General features: G+C 38.1%; 2 protein-coding genes across 6 annotated transcripts; both read left to right on the top strand.

The window, feature by feature from the left end:
• The first annotated feature begins 322 nt into the window (after nt 1–322).
• Nucleotides 323–6,549, top strand: LOC146718470 (uncharacterized). 4 transcript variants are annotated; one of them, XM_085451978.1, is made up of 10 exons: nt 323–468; nt 556–623; nt 739–868; nt 1,800–1,948; nt 2,054–2,196; nt 2,281–2,443; nt 3,187–3,280; nt 3,384–3,462; nt 4,075–4,148; nt 4,242–6,549. In XM_085451978.1, exons 1-10 carry the CDS (start codon nt 425–427, stop codon nt 5,053–5,055), a joined length of 1,758 nt encoding a protein of 585 aa, XP_085308104.1. In that variant the 5' UTR covers nt 323–424; the 3' UTR covers nt 5,056–6,549. The 4 variants fall into 4 exon arrangements, with proteins under 4 accessions (XP_085308104.1, XP_085308111.1, XP_085308097.1 ...); XM_085451985.1 differs by having other exon boundaries at nt 324–468; nt 739–859; XM_085451971.1 differs by having other exon boundaries at nt 324–468; nt 739–859; nt 3,384–3,471.
• Nucleotides 6,550–10,150: 3,601 nt separating this feature from the next.
• Nucleotides 10,151–15,765, top strand: LOC146718469 (uncharacterized). Of its 2 annotated transcripts, none has more exons than XM_085451954.1 (5): nt 10,151–11,424; nt 11,520–11,590; nt 11,682–11,802; nt 12,000–12,148; nt 14,527–15,765. In XM_085451954.1, exons 1-5 carry the CDS (start codon nt 11,411–11,413, stop codon nt 14,601–14,603), a joined length of 432 nt encoding a protein of 143 aa, XP_085308080.1. In that variant the 5' UTR covers nt 10,151–11,410; the 3' UTR covers nt 14,604–15,765. The 2 variants fall into 2 exon arrangements, with proteins under 2 accessions (XP_085308080.1, XP_085308072.1); XM_085451946.1 differs by lacking the exon at nt 14,527–15,765 and adding an exon at nt 12,954–13,715 and having other exon boundaries at nt 10,155–11,424.
• Nucleotides 15,766–16,345: the final 580 nt, after the last annotated feature.

Raw genomic sequence — 16,345 nt, 5'->3', positions numbered from 1 at the left:
TATGACAGTATGACACACAAGCGGTCAGAGACTTTTAGCATAAATGTAATATAAAACAGCTGAGGACAGCCAGTGAACTTTAGAGACCCAACAAAATATAATTGGTAATGTTAGTTCCTGTCGATAATGTGCACGGGAAAAAGAAAGAGGAAAATTTTGCTTAATTTAAATGATTCCATCGTTTTTATTCCATAACTTTCCATATTCCCACTCTACTGCCAAACTGGGATTTTACAGTGTTTTACAGTAAGTCTACTCCCCCCTCCCCCGTTTTTATACGCACGGTTCTGTCCTTCCAAAGAAAAGTCAGTGAGTCTGACTTCCCCTAAATGAGTGGTGCATTCTGCAACAGCTTTCACATGAGAAAGACTGTGAGACACACTGTGCGAATGGATTTAGGCTGGAGCCGAGCAGACCGCTTTCTATGAAAATACGCGAACTAAATTGTCTCGTAATGGATTCAAACAGGTAACCTGGATAACGTAAATTTGACTTTCTTCACGAATCCGTCAGGTTTGTTAAAAGAAAATATCTTATTTTCGTTTTTTCTTCCAGACAAGTTTGCAACTGGATCTCTTATACCGTGCTTCTTTTTGGATACATAACTGCGGCCGTACTTCCTGGTATGTAGCTTACAGTAAAACAATAATAATAATATTAATACTGTAATTAGATAGTCTGTGTGAGCCCTGTGTGAGCACTCATAATTTTCGTACTTGTATAATATGTTTCGTTCAGGAAAGAATCCGACAATTGGCTTCAACCTTGAATGTACGTACGACTTTGACCAGGTGATGCAGTGTGAGCTGGAGCTGCAAAACTGCACTGAGTACAGCATGACTCTCCAAGTCCAAGACAAGTATGCCCGGTGTGTTTTTAATCGATGATTTTAGTATTACACCGATCAGCCATGGCATTAAAACCAACAGGCTTACTTTGACTGGGTGCTGCTTTTGCTACTAGCTCCTACGTGTCCGGGTATAGACACGATTTATCTGAGGGTATCTGCCCTGTGTGGGGGTTCCTGGGTCGGCTGTATGTGGACCGGACTTGCATTGGCACACTGAGTGGATTCTCAGTTAGATTGGGATGTTTGGCTTTTTGCTCTTCGTTGTGTTCCTCATTCACTTTCTAGACAGTTCTTGTTGTGTGGAAGTTCTCAGTGGAAATCCCAGCAAACTCGGTATTACTGGTGCTGAGAGGTAAAATGAATGTGCACAGAGTTATATCAAACTTTAAAAAAAAAAAAAAAAAACAGCAAAAAACTAAAATAATAAGCTATGGCAGTTAAATGGTTGGTACATTCTTGTGAAGAACAAACATATTGTACTTTTACAATATGTACAGTTTTCCCAAATTTGTTTTTGTTTCTTTAGGCTGTTTTTTTAATCAATAAGTGTTAAACAGTTGACAAATTTCAGCTGCTTTTCTGTCTGTTAATCTTCTTTGGGATTCAGGGGAATATGTCAATAGATGAGCACTGTTAATTTTATTCCATAATTTTTGTGCTGTTTAAACAATGACTTTAGTAAACTAGAGTAACACTGCCTCAGTATGTGGGACATGTGTACAAAGGATAAAAATGTGGCGTTGTTGTAGCAGGAGGTTAGCATGATCCAAAGATGATTGGTTGGGTGTAACTGGAATCCAAGGTTAATCATTAACACTGCATTTAATGTGTAGTCATTACTTGTTACTTTCTTCATCTGTCTGTGGTTTCAATGCTGTGGCTGACAGTGTAAATATGCTGTGGCATATGAATGTTTAAAGTGTTTTGCATATTATCCTTTGCTCCCCAGTGAGGAGAACTGCGCTGTACAACAGTGTGGCATTGGAAAGTGTTGTTGCTCCTTCAAACTGATGCGTGTGTTAGGAGAAGCTCTCACAGCAAAAGTCTGGAAAGATGGCAACATCATGGAGTCAAAAGCTATCAATGTCATGGAGAGCAGTACGTTGGCTTCTTTCAAATTATTTCCCATAACTCTGCATCTGCCAGAAAGACTCTCTGGATGTGAACAAATATTCACTTTAATGCTCTTTTGTTTCTGTACAGTAAAACCAAAAACTCCAACAATCAAATCAGTCAATGAACTCGAAGGGAATTTTGAAGTCAAGTGGACGTCAAACATGAAGGGATTTTTAAACAATGAAATGACTGCTGTGGTGACTTACTATAAAAAAGGAGAAACAGAAAAGGTAGGAACAATGCCACAGTAACTATTTGTTCTGGAGATGTAAACATGGACAACTGTCAAACTCATTTTTGTTCCTCCATACTAGACATCTGGACCTTTCAAACCAGCCACAGTTGATGAACTAAATTACTATGTAATAAAAGGTCAAGACCTGGATCCCAGTTCAGCATATGTGGTCAGCGTGAAAAGCTTCTTAAGTCTGAGTGGCAAGTTCAGTGACAGTAGCAAAGAGTGGGAATTTGAAACTGGTAAGAATTGTCTTTATTCAGTTGTAAAACAGTAAATTCTGTATTTCTTAACTGTGTTAAGAGGCCCTAATTATATTTCTATTACACATTCAGCTGAAAAATAATATGAGTTTTAATATTAACTCTCAAACTAACTATCATGTAAGCTGTTGTCTCCAGAGAAAAGTGGAGATGAGCAGCTTAGATTGTAACATTAAAAGTGAATTTAGAAGTGTATTCGAATATAAAGGATCTGTGGAAATCTCAAAAGCAAAGAGATAAAAAGTTTGTATGTATAATATGTACAGTTTTAATTTCTCTTTTTTAATCTCCTGAACAACAAAGCAACAATAAATCAATAAATTATGATGCTATGTCCTGTTTTAAGTAGTATCGATCTGAATATTCATACCGTGTATAAGATAGAGTATGAAGACTTTTTAAAAAATGTATATTTTATCTTTGTAACTTACATTTTGGAGGCTGCATAGAGTAAAAAAAAATGCAATGGGACACTCTCATTGGTATAAAAAAATAACTAAAAACTATCCTTTTGAGGCAATATGAAGAAACTGTTTAGGAATTATATAGCATTAAGTAGTGACACACAGTGTCATCAACACAACACATCTAACACAAAATACAAGTCTGTTAGCAGACATATAAGCATATGCTATGCACTTTATCCTACTATATCTCTCTGCTGTATAACATCTGTGCAAGATTGCAATTATTAAACTTGTTTCATACATGTTATTTCACAGGTCCTTCCCGCCACAACCTGATGTTGGTTATCATTATCACCCTCAGCATTGCTGCAGTCATCCTCAGCGTTGCTAAATATGGCTGTTATGCAAAGTGAGTCATGTAGATCAACAAGTTTTTCTTGTGCCTCGGTCAGTGCATATTTCCCCTAAATATTTGAATGGGGTCATCATTTTTTTCCTACATTTCCTTTTAGGTTGAGAAAAATCTATTACGATGCAGTTCCGAAAACTACAAATCCCTCTTTTCTTAATATTAATCCAAGTGAGCAGAAGGTGAGACAGGTGAGGTCAAAAACTTCTAACTTCAATGGTTGCATTCATTTACTTTATTATTAATAATTATTAACAATTTAAAATCTGTTGGTGATTTTCATTAAATTATTATATTGCATCACTTTTTCATCATTTGCCATAATTGGATTTACATTTGGTCTATAAATAGCAGTTTTATCAGGACTGTTATAGTCAAAAGAAAATCTAATGCATCTAGTGGACAACATTTGGCGATTAGAATAGAAATGTATCTGCTTAGCCATCAGCTGATGAAGACTGGCACTAAAAATCAGCTGATCTGCAGGGACTACAGCTGAACTTGAATTTGTGGCCTGTCTTAAGTGACACTATATTTAATTTTTCATTGTTCACAAACGCTATGATTTAACAGAAATTGTGCTGAAATCAGAATCCAGCTCTGCATTTTTTAACAGGTTTTTTCTACGGTAAAATCAGTCACTAAATCCTATTGTCCCAAAAACAGGGCAAACTAAGTCAACCAGAAATGATATCTTAAGGAATACAAAAGGCACTTTGAGAAACATACTAAAGTTCCAAAAGATTTTCCTCCTTCAACTGAAATGTTTAAGACTGTTCATTCATTTTGCTTAGGTCTTGAAACTTGAACCCATCATTACCATCCCCATACATGTTGAGACCCTTATTCCAGATGACAGTGAACTGGGGTTAGTATTGACTGCATTGATGCATCACCATTACAAGACATTTCCTTGAGGATTTATATCTGGCAGTTTCAGTAATTGTTTCTTTGTATTCAGGTCGAAGGTGTCATTGACAGACACAAGCTGTGGAAGCCTTCAGCAAAGCAGTGGGGTCAGCACGGGTTCCTCTGATCTAAGTTATACAAATACTGAAAGCCCCGTTGCTGTGAATGGAGAATCTTCTATTGCTAAAGCTGCTAAGAATGAGCTCTGTAAAATATTCCCAAATATTTGCCCAATATTACCAGTGAGCACCAGTCTCCCGACACAGTCAAACAATACACAAGGAAGTGAATTATTCTCTGAAACGAGTTCTGGAGTATCTGCATTTGAAAATAAAACCTATCACTTCCTTCTTCCTGGCTGTTTACATCAGACTATGACAGACAACTTAAACACCCAGGGGACGGCTGAAATGCTTTGTGACTCTATTTACCATCCCAGTAACAGTGGAATGGAGAGATGTCCGGATCACCAGATACCAGCTTGTCAAGTTCCTGCACAACTAAGTGGTATTTCACCATCAGTGGTTTCACCTCTTCTATCAACAGACATGTCCTATCAAGAGGTCCCCATATGTGTGCCCATAGGGTCACACAGTTTTCTTGCAGTGGATGACGACTATCAGGAAATTCCAAGTTTGGTGAGGCAGCCTGATGCTTCGCTTTTAGAGCACAGAAATACTGAGCATAAGGAACATTTGGACAAGTCGGAGGAGGAGTCACTTAGAAACAGCCCTGAAAGCATCTTAAGCCCAGTTGTTCCAGTTCAGGATGGGCAGCGTGTCTCTGAACTCCAAGTACCCACCTGTTTTAAATCTACTAACTGCTCTGTACCAATAATCACAGAGAGTGGCTATCAAAGTGTGTAGTGTTGTGACCATAACTTCAGTTTTAGCTCTTTCTAATACATGGATGCATGAAAATGATCTCATGATAACTGTTTCTTATAGAATATGATCCTGCTGTCATTTGGAAATTATTCTATATAGTAAGTCAAAGATTTGCACTGTGAGAACACTTAGGTTCAGCATATTTAAAATGTACTCATAACAAACATTATTTTATTTATTTAACTTTGATTTCACCAGTTTAGTCCCATTGAGACCAAAGATCTCTTTTACAAGGGAGACCCGACCCTTAAAGGTCTGACTGAATTTAACTTGACCGGTGGATTTGAGGGGTGAGCACAGGAGGTAGAGCAGGTCATCTACTAATGTAAGGTTACTTCAGTCTGCATGCCAATATATCCTTGGGCAAGTTTCTGAATGCATTCACCAGAGGGTAAATCTTAAGGTCTATTTTGACTTTTGCGATAAATCTACTTCATACATGACGCTGGAACTAGAAACTCCATTTATCCCTACACCACAGCCTTCCACACCATTCAGGTCGTTGTGGTACGTGTCGACTGAACAGTGGTTATTTTTCTCGGGAAGTGCAAGTCAGTTACGTAGAAGGTTGTTGTGTAGGTTTGAAATGGGCTTTCAGTTATGGTGTACGATCTCAAATAAAAACAAACTTAGGGTATAAGTGATGTACATGTTGCCATTAGAATGCTTTTCAATCAAAGTGAATTACCCTGGGCTCTGTTTGTTTCAAAGAAACATTGCTGAAGAATTTTCAGATATTATATGGCTATAATTATAACCGTAATTTATTAAGTGTTTGTTTTCAACAAATGTTTAGGAAAAAAGTTTTATTTGTCATGTTGTTTTTATATCCAAAATTCAAGTTATTTTCTTTTGTTTTGTTTTCACTTAATTGTAAATAACACATTTGAAATGAGGCAGCACAGTGGTTCGCATTGTTGCCGCACAGTAAAAAGGTCCTGAGTTTAATTCCACCATCAGGCCAGGGTCTTTCTGTGTGGAGTTTGCATGTTCTCCCCATGTTTGCGTGGGTTCTTCCTCCCACAGGCCAAAGACATGCAGTTAGTGGGTTACGTTAATTGGAAACTCGAAATTGCCCATAGGTGTGAATGTGAGTGCGAATGGATGTCTGTCTCTGTGTGCCAGACTGGCGACCTGTCCAGGGTGTAGCCCTATGAGAGTTGAGATAGGCTCCAGCACCCCCCGTGACCCTGAAAAGGATAAGCGGAAGCGAATGGATGGATGGACATTTGAAATGTATTACTGGAATGTATAAATACTGATAAGACCAAAATATGTTAAATTTGTCATGAATGCTAAAACAAGTGAGCTTTAATCTCTTTGCTTTTCCCGAGTTAAAAAAATGTTCAAAGTGAATTACTCTGAGATGTGTTTGCTTCAAATAGACATTACTGAAGACTTTCAATGATCTACAGTATGCTGTACTTTGTACAGTCTGCACAAACAATTTAATATTAAATTCTTCAAGCATCATTGCGTATCATTTGTAACTTGGATCCCAATGCGGTGACCCATTTTAGAGATTGGTACTTCAAATTAAAGTCGTTAATAAATGAGAGCACAAAACCGATAGCAAAAACAAAACCCACAAAGAAGAATGTAATCCTGTTAATGACAATGGAGGGGGTCACATATCTGAAAGCTTGACTAATGTGCATATAGTAATGATAAACACAATACATTTACAGCTACACTGAGTCATACAAATAGTGCTGCATTTATTATAAACTTTTCGGTAGTTAGTCAATACTCCTGATAATGTAGCTCTTTTCTGTTCACGTTGTTTAATTCAGATGTTTAATATTGGCTTCCTTCAGTGTTGCTTGGAGGCTGGATGTCTATCAGGGTCCGCCTCCATATTGTGTTCTCAGCATGAGCAGACACTGTCGCCTCTGCACTGTGAATTTGCATGAAATCACATGACCAAAACAGACTCACCTGCAGTGGGTGAGCATGCAAACACGCATTAGATATTCATTGTTTCATTTATTTAATTGATTGTTTGTGTCTGGCCCAGAGTTTTTCCTATTGGTATGGCGTAATATGTAGAAAATGTACTAATAATAAACAATAGCATATAATAGTAGATTTAGTAGGGGTTAACTAGTCTCATAACTGACTCATAAATCACTTACAAATTGATCACAAGCCAGAATAACTTTATGTTACTGTTACATGCTGAAGGAAGACAAGGTTCATCCAGGTGCAAATTGAGGTTTATTGCTCTGAAACACAGCAAAACAGCAGTTAGGTGTTACTGAAGGCTTTCATTACCAAAACTGGCCTGCGTTACTTTTGTAAGGGATTTGCCAGTCACTCATTTGTTTGAGTCGCTACTGCCACCTACTGGCGAAACTCAGTATCGCCTTAGAGGCACCGGCACAAGAACAAAAAATTGAGGTGGGCCGGGGGCAAGATCAGTATTACAGTATTACACTTTGAACACTGACTTCATTGTAATACGTTTATAAAAAGATATCTATTTTTTTTTTACATCATAGTGTTGAGTATATGCAGAGTTTGATGGCTGTAGAAGGCTCTTAATAAAGAATAAACAGGAGTCAATGACTTAGTGTGATGAGAAATTCAAATCAAGAGCACATAAGGACTTTGAACTAGAGTCAATTTTGATTTCATAATTAACTTTTTACAATGAAAAATATTTATATTATTCTAGATTGCCAAGTGAAATTTTGAGCATTGATGTCATAGAAAATCCAGATTACACTTTTTAGGATTTTTCAAACTTTAGGAGGGATGTTAGATATTTACAATGGAATAACTATCATTCTAAATACATTATTTATTCCATTGTCTTTTTAAATTAATCATTGTATATTTGCTGATGAGCTGATTGCCAATAGTTGTTCAGAACAGGTCAACCTCCAGCCTCACACAGCACAGAGGAAAATGCACTCACCTGCATGCTTCACAGTGGAAACCATGCATGTAGAGACCTGGCTTCACCTTTTCTGTGTCATGCGAAGGCAAGGCGGGTGGATTCATCAGACCAAAGCACAGATTTCCATTAGTCTAATATCCATTCCTTGGTTTCTTGGCTCAAACCAATCTCTTCTGCTTGTTGCTTTTTCTTAGTAGTCGCTAGTAATCTTTAGTAGTCCCTAGTAATCTGTTAATTTTGGGAATGATTTCTGAGGCTGGTGACTCTTCCTTTCCTGGGGCGGTCCTCATGTGAGCCAATATTGCCATTTGTTGGTTTTGCAACTGCACTTGGGGACACATTCAAAGTGTTAGCAGTTTTCTGGACTGACTGACCTCCAGTTCTTCAAATAATGATGAACTGTCATTTGTCTTACTTAGCTGGTTGGTTCTTGTCATAATATGAATCCTAACAGTTGTCAAATAGGGCTGTCAGCTGTGTTACCAACCTGACTTCTGCATAGCACAACTGATGGCCTCAACCCCATTAAAAGGCAAGAAATTCAACCAATGACAAGCCACACCTGTAGAGCGAAAATCATTTCAGGTGACTACATCATGAATCTCACTGAGAGAAGGCCAAGGGTTTGCAGCACTGCCAACAAAGTAAAAGGTTTTATGTATGTATGTATCTACAATGTAGAAAGTTAAAAAAAAAAAACAAAAAAAAAAACATCAAATGTGTCCAAACTTCTGACTGGTAGTGTATATTCTTTATATATATTACAGCACCGGATCCCCGCAAGGCTGCGTTCCCAGCCCCCTACTGTACAACCCTGTACATATATGACTGTACATCAACCCACCCAACCAACGTCATCGTCAAGTATGTAAGTAAGTATTTAACCAATGTTGGTTTTTCTTTCTGGCCGTTGGGCATAGCAGGAAAATAACATCAACCTTAATGCAGTTGAGTTACATGTCAGCCGTTTTGTGCTGCAATACAGTAACAGTTATATCAGTAAAGTTTTACTGATTGTATGTGTGTGAAAGAAAACCAACAGAACAAATCACAAACCAAAACTGAGCTCCTTTAAATTCCCCTCCTGACTTTGTGGGACCTTTTTTTTAATATATTTTTCAGACTACACTTCAAAAACAGTAACACATTCACAGTGTAACAACAGATAATATAATATATGAAAAGGGGAGAAAATAACTGAATCTTTTTTTCATTTTTTTGTACAGCAGCAACCACAGCCTAGCATGATTATGCCACATGAACAAGATCTACAACTCTTGCAACACTTCCTTTCTCAACATTTACCAACTATCTAAATTGTGAGTGGAAGTTTACAACACGTCTTCTCGTCACTTTTTATGCTGTGTATGCTGTATATCTCTGCTGCAAGATACAACAAGATATCACGGCCTTATTATTTTATGCATAAAGTATGCCAATAAAAAAACTACTCACTGGATATAAGTGTTTTGGGGACAAAATTTGAGCAGCAAGGCTGAGATGGTTTAGGCATGTGTAGGGGAGCGATAGTGAGAGGAGGGATATATTGGACAAAGAATGTGTAATATGGAGACGAAAAGTGAGAGACAACAAAGAAAATCACAAGATGCAGTAAATAAGGACATGCAGAAGGCCAGTGTAAGCAAAGAGTATTCAAGTGACAGCAGGAGAGCCATTGTGCCCCCTTCAGGAGGCACCCAAGAGAAGAATATTAAATGTCAATGATGGGTTTCTTTCTAAACATTTACATGTCAATGTAAATGTCAATGTTGGTAATACGTTACCAACAAAGGTGATAATACCTTTGTTGAAGTATAAAATAGATTTTATTAAGAGTATTTAATACGGCTGTGTCAGATAATGCATACCCAATTTCTCACTCTACACAAACACTGGGATTTCAGTAGCTTTTTTGAGTCAACTCCCCCTCGACTACTGTTGTGGGCTTTATGCGCACGGTTCTGTCTTCCTTAAGAAATGTGAGTAGGACTGACTTCCCCTAATGTGGCGCAATATATCCTTCTATTGCTCCCATAACAGGAAGACTGTGAGACTTGGGCGTAATAGTGATGGGATTTCCGGCTCTTTTTAGAGATCCGGCTCTTTCGGTTCGGCCCACTAAAAAGAGCCGGCTCTTTCGGCTCCGAATCGGCTCTTCAGGTTGTTTTGTTGCTTTAATTAATTTATTATTAACAATAATATAAAATTATGCACAAAAGGAATTACTAACGTAAAAACAAGTGGTTTTATTTATATATGTTTATATATAAATATATGCGGTGGCCCCTAGAGACAAAACACGTACAAACTCCAAAACACATTTCTAGCATGAACTGAACTTCCAAAGCAGAGCTACTAGATCACTTAAATTACACAATTGAAAGCATGTGTGTATTGTTTGTGTATTTATACACAGGCACTCATATATATATTCAAATAATTTTAAAAAAAGTTCATTTACCTGTTATTACCACACACCAAATCCGGTCATTGGTACTTGCTGGCTTGTGTAGCCACAAGATAACAAAGGCTCAACACTGCGCCCAGCATCCTGGAGCACTTCTGTTGTTCTTTTGTACGTGTTTTGAGTTTTTATGTGCTTCTGAGTTTTTATATGCTTCTGAGTTTTTACGTGCTTCGGAGTTTGTACGTGTTTTTACGTGTTTTGGAGTTTTTACGTGTTTTGGAGTTTGTACGTGTTTTTACGTGTTTTGGAGTTTGTACATGCTTCAGAGTTCGTACGTGATTTGAAGTTTGTATGTGCTTTGTCTCTAGGGGCCACCGTAAATATACTTTTATTTATTCACTCCACATAAAATGTAATAAATAAATCATCTAATACAAAAATCAACTATTCACATTTCAAGTTTTAACTATTTACATTTTCAGCTTTTTCCTTTCACAAATTTAAAGTGAAAAGAACACAAAACACTGCAAACCACAACACAATTAAATATAAATTATAATATGAAAACTAAAAGAACATGCATATTCTCTGTCATATGGACCTGCATGAATAAACTTTCTCAATCCTTTATCATCTGCAACCGAAAATAGTTGTGGATGATTACTATACTTTTCTAATGTTGTTGTCCCTGCCTCTCTTTCTCTCTCTCTGGCTCTGTTCCTGTGCTACTGAGTGTAACTACCGCCCCTCCCCCCTCTGCCCAGCGTAAAGCACAAGGCTCGCGTGCAGAGTGAAGCGGAAAAAAAGTGCGAGAGAGAGGCTGAGAGAAAGAAAGAAAAAAAAACCACGTGACGGCTCGCGATAAGGAGCCGGCTCGCGTCGTTCACGTCAAAGAGTCGGCTCTAAGAGCCATTTCGTTCGCGAACGACCCATCACTAGGGCGTAAGCAGCGTTCGCATTCCCAGGATATAGACCGTAGCTGAGTGTTTTCCATAGCAGAAAAAAATGCACTCAGTTGTTTCATAATGGATTCAAATAGGTAAACTGATTAACTTGGAGTTGTCTTTCTTACTGAATCCGCCATGTTTGTTGAAAGAAAAGATCTCCTTTTGCGTTTCCCCTTTTCTTTTCCAGACGAGTCTGCACCAGGATCTCTGTTATCTTGCTTCTTTTAGCACACATCGCGACTGCAGCAGTTCTCTCTAGTATGTACATTACAGTGAACAAATGCTGTAATGGATTATTCTATGTGTGAATTCTTAATGAGCCACAATTTATAATTTATGTTTCGTGCAGGAAATATTCACACAACTAACTCCAGTCTTGACTGTACCAACGACTTTGACGAGCTGATGTTGTGTCAGCTGGAGCTACAAAACTGCACTGAGTACAGTTTGACTCTCCAGAGTGTAGACGGGTATGACTGAGATGGTTTTTTTGGGGGGTTTTTTAGTCTTATTATAACACTGGCTTTTGTAAGCTAGAGGAAATAAAAATGTGGGATGGAGGCATTGGGTGAAAATGCTGTACATAAAAATGTAAGATTAGCTTAATCAGCATAAGATGTCATAAATATCATTTGTTTTAAACATTTTGTATTATTATTTCCCACAGTAAGAAGAATTGCTTTTTACAACAGTGTGGCACTGGACAATGTTGTTGCTCCTTTCGACTGATACTCGTGCTTGGAGAAACTCACACAGCAACTATCTGGAAAGATGGCAACGTCATGGAGTCAAAAGTTTTCAGTGTCACAGAGAGCAGTATGTTGACTTCTTTTAATTCAATTCAATTCAATTTTATTTATATAGCGCCAAATCACAACAAAAGTCGCCTCAAGGCGCTTCATAGATACAGAGAAAAACCCAACAATCATATGACCCCCTATGAGCAAGTACTTTGGCGACAGTGGGAAGGAAAAACTCCCTTTTAACAGGAAGAAACCTCCGGCAGAACCAGGCTCAGGGAGGGGCGGCCATCTGCTGCGACCGGTTGGGGTGAGAGAAGGAAGACAGGATAAAAGACATGCTGTGGAAGAGAAACGGAGGTTAATAACAGATATGATTCAATGCAGAGAGGTCTATTAACACATAGTGAGTGAGAAAGGTGACTGGAAAGGAAAAACTAAATGCATCATGGGAATCCCCCGGCAGCCTACGTCTATTGCAGCATAACTAAGGGAGGATTCAGGGTCACCTGGTCCAGCCCTAACTATATGCTTTAGCAAAAAGGAAAGTTTTAAGCCTAATCTTAAAAGTAGAGATAGTGTCTGTCTCCCGAATCCAAACTGGAAGCTGGTTCCACAGAAGAGGGGCCTGAAAACTGAAGGCTCTCCCTCCCATTCTACTTTTAAATACTCTAGGAACAACAAGTAGGCCTGCAGAGCGAGAGCGAAGTGCTCTAATAGGGTGATATGGTGCTACAAGGTCATTAAGATAAGATCAGGCCTGATTATTTAAGACCTTGTATGTGAGGACCTTTTAAATTACAGCCCATAACTCTGCATCTGCCAGAAAGACCGGGCGAACAAACATTCACTTTAATGCTCTTGTTTCTGTTTCTGTACAGTAAAACCAAAAACTCCAACAATCAAATCAGTCAATAAATCTGAAGGGAATTCTGAAGTCATGTGGACGTCAAACATGGAGGGATTTATAAACAATGAAATGACTGCTGTGGTGACTGTAAATAGTCACTGTACTTGTTCTCCAATCTATTATAAAATTCTTGACAAATATCTGTTGTAAATTTCCTCTTCTTAATATTCTTAATATATAATGATCTATTTACCTTAATGTATTTCCATGTCCATGTAGGCCTTAAAGGCAACAATAATGTCTGACTAAATTCTTTGTCATATACTTTAAATGCTCCAGCTCTATCATCCCCAACCCACCCAAAACTATTTTTAAAATCCTTTCCCCTCTCCCAACAATTACCTAACACTTTCTTAACAGATTGATTTTTTTATGACCTTTCAAATGTATCCAATAGTTAACCATTAACTGTTGCACAACACAACTGATGTTCCCAACCCTATTAAGAAGGCAAGAAATTCCACAAATGAACCCTAAAGCCACACCTGTAGAGTGAAAACCATTTCAGGTGACTACATCATGAAGCTCGTTGAGAGAAGGCCAAGGGTTTGCAGCACTGCCAACAGAGTAAAAGGTGGCTACATTGAGGAATCTAAAATATAAAACATATTTAAAGTTTTTTTTTCTTTGCTGCATAATTCCATATATCTTTTTTCATATCTCTGATGTCTTCAGTATGTATCTACAATGTAGAAAAAAAATAAAAATAAATACATGAAAAGGTATGTCCCAACTTCTGACTGGTAGTGTGTATTCTTTATATATATTTCAGCACCGGACAAATCACAAACCAAAACTGAACTTCTTTCTATTCCCCTCCTAAATTTGTGGGACCTTTTTTCATATTTTTCAGTCTACACTTTAAAAACATTAATGGAACACATTCACAGTGTAACAACAGATAATATAATATATGAAAAAAGGAGAAAATAACTAAAACTTTTTTTCATTTTTTTACAGGCGCAACCACAGCCTAGCATGATTATGCCACATTGCAACACTTTCTTTCTCAACATTTTCCACCTATTTAAATTTTGAGTGGAAGCTTACAACACATCTTCTGGTCACTTTTTATGCTGTATATGTTACAAGATACAGCAAGATATCACACCCTTATTATTTTATACATAAAGTATGCCAATAAAAAATACTTATTTGATATAAGGGTTTTGGAGACAACAAAATTTTAGCAGCAAGGCTGAGATGGTTTATGCATGTGTAGGGGAGCGATAGTGAAAGGAGGGATATATTGGACAAAGAATGTAATATGGAGACGAAAAGTGTGGATGATGTGAAGAAGACTCACTAGTATGAGAGGAGTATTCATGCAACAGCAGGAGATGGAGGCAGATGAGCCATTCAGGAGGCAGCCAAAAGAAGAATATTAAATGTCAACGATGGGTTTCTTGTTGATGTGAAAAATTTACATCATAGTTCACCATTATCGCTCAAAGCCTCTTAAGCCCAGTCTAGTTCTCCAGGTTGAGTTATCCACACCCATAATACAATCCAACCATCCTTTTCTCTGCAATGTCTACTGACAGGTTTGATGACCCCTGCGGGGAAAGGCTCATCAGTGCCATCTGAGAACTCCTGGGCTCTCTGTTCCCCGATTATATAGCTGTGGTTGGCACATCATTCTGCCTCTCATGCACCTGCCTGCCTGCCACCTCGCCATGCTTCAACGTACTTTCTTTATGTTGTTTAAGCACTTGTGATATCCATACTCACCTAATACTAAAGGAATATCAACGTGTGTCACACTCACTCATTCGATGAATCACTGCTTCATGTTTAATGTGAAAGAATCACCTTAAAAAATTTTGCACAGAGGAGCAAAGCAAACACAGACTTGTAGCTTATGATTACTAAATTTCATCTTTCATCAACTGTCAAATTTACAGAATAACTGTTGTTGTTTCTTGTCTTGTCATGTTTCATGCAGAGCTGTTATGACAGAGGCATCTTTGAAAATTAAGCTGTTTGTGTAGTGTAAAATTACACAAGCTAAGCTAAAATCATAGAAAAAGCATCTGATTTTATTTGAAATAAACAAACCACTTCCTAAAATGTAAATGTTTAGGACAAATACAGTAAGATTGTGCTAATACTTTTTCATAAACATATTGCTTAATCCAGTGTACCGTGAATCATTACAGAAAATGGAAGATGCTCCTCTGTCAAAGTGGTGCCTGCTAACACTTTGTAATCTAAGATAAATGCAAAATCACAGTTTGCAGGGTTGCTGTCAGGATCCTACCCGGTGTTTTGATTTTGTATTATTATCTTTTATTAGTCTGTGGTTTCTTCTTGATTCGTGTTTACTAGTGTTTTGGTTTCTGTTTTGTATTTCTAGTTCGTAGGTTTTGGATTCCTTTGCTCCTCATGCCACTCTGGTCCCTGTACTCTGGCTCTCTCTGTTTCGTGTCTCTGAGTCTGTCTGTAAGTTCAGTCTGTCTATTTCCTGTTTTATTTTGAAGGTCCATGTCTGGTGTCACTGTATTCAGTTTTCCGCCATCCCTGTTTCGTCATGTTAATTAGGTTCAGCCGTGTCTCCCTCCTGTTTGCTATTCCTTGTTTCCCTCCGTGTATTTAAAAGTGTGTGTTTGCCTTTGCTCGTTGTCGGTCCGTCTGCGTTTCTCTGCTCATCATCCCGTGTTCCTCCCTGCATGTTATGATTTCAGGTTTGTTCACTAGTTTTCCCAGTTCAGCTTAGTTCTGTCCTCGCCATCCTAGCTTTTGCTTGTTTTCACCTCCTGATAATAAAGCTCACTCGCATCAAAGACAGTGCCTGCATCTTGGATCCTTCTCTTAACCCCATAGCTGCTTAATGAACAGTTCAAAGACATACAGTTTTAAATTTAAAATAATTGATTGTTTTATATATATATATATATATATATATATATATATATATATATATATATATATATATATAGCAGTGATCAGTGAGATGCTTGGCTACAAGTTGAACAGCGACAAGGGGCAGTACCCTCCATGGAGAAGGAGGCTAGAGGGCAAGATCAAAGTAGCACGGAGGGAGGTTAGCCAACTAACGGAGTTGCAGCAAGGTGCGACAAATAAGGTGCCTAAGAAATACAGCAAGCTGTCCATACCTGAGGCCTTGGAAACTGCCAAGCAAAGACTCACAGCCTTGGCCAGCCGCTTGAGGAGGTACACCAGAGAGATAGAAGGCAGGAGAATAAACCAGCTGTTCTCCACAGAACCAGCAAAGGTGTACTCTCAGTGGCAAGGGAACAATAAGAGAACAGCACCACCAAGGCTGGAGACGGAGCAATACTGGAAGAGCATATGGGAGACGGACACAACCCATAACGGCAATGCTCAGTGGCTAGAGGATCT

The sequence above is a fragment of the Copadichromis virginalis genome, linkage group LG1 (assembly GCF_057382275.1).
Source record: "Copadichromis virginalis isolate Kocher_CV1m ecotype Utaka linkage group LG1, C_Virginalis_male_GT1.1, whole genome shotgun sequence".
In the NCBI taxonomy this organism is placed as follows: domain Eukaryota; kingdom Metazoa; phylum Chordata; class Actinopteri; order Cichliformes; family Cichlidae; genus Copadichromis; species Copadichromis virginalis.
Note: the sequence above shows the minus strand (reverse complement) of the source record. Positions and strands in the feature narration are given on the sequence as shown.

Bases quoted from the DNA above. Each gene is read 5' to 3' on its own strand.
- LOC146718469 (XM_085451946.1), top strand. The intron at 11,591-11,681 runs GTATGTACATTA...TGTTTCGTGCAG, and splicing joins GACTGCAGCAGTTCTCTCTA to GAAATATTCACACAACTAAC. The intron at 12,149-12,953 runs GTATGTTGACTT...GTTTCTGTACAG, and splicing joins TTTCAGTGTCACAGAGAGCA to TAAAACCAAAAACTCCAACA.
- LOC146718470 (XM_085451963.1), top strand. From the start codon at position 425: ATGAAAATACGCGAACTAAATTGTCTCGTAATGGATTCAAACAG. The intron at 624-738 runs GTATGTAGCTTA...TGTTTCGTTCAG, and splicing joins AACTGCGGCCGTACTTCCTG to GAAAGAATCCGACAATTGGC. The intron at 3,281-3,383 runs GTGAGTCATGTA...ATTTCCTTTTAG, and splicing joins AAATATGGCTGTTATGCAAA to GTTGAGAAAAATCTATTACG.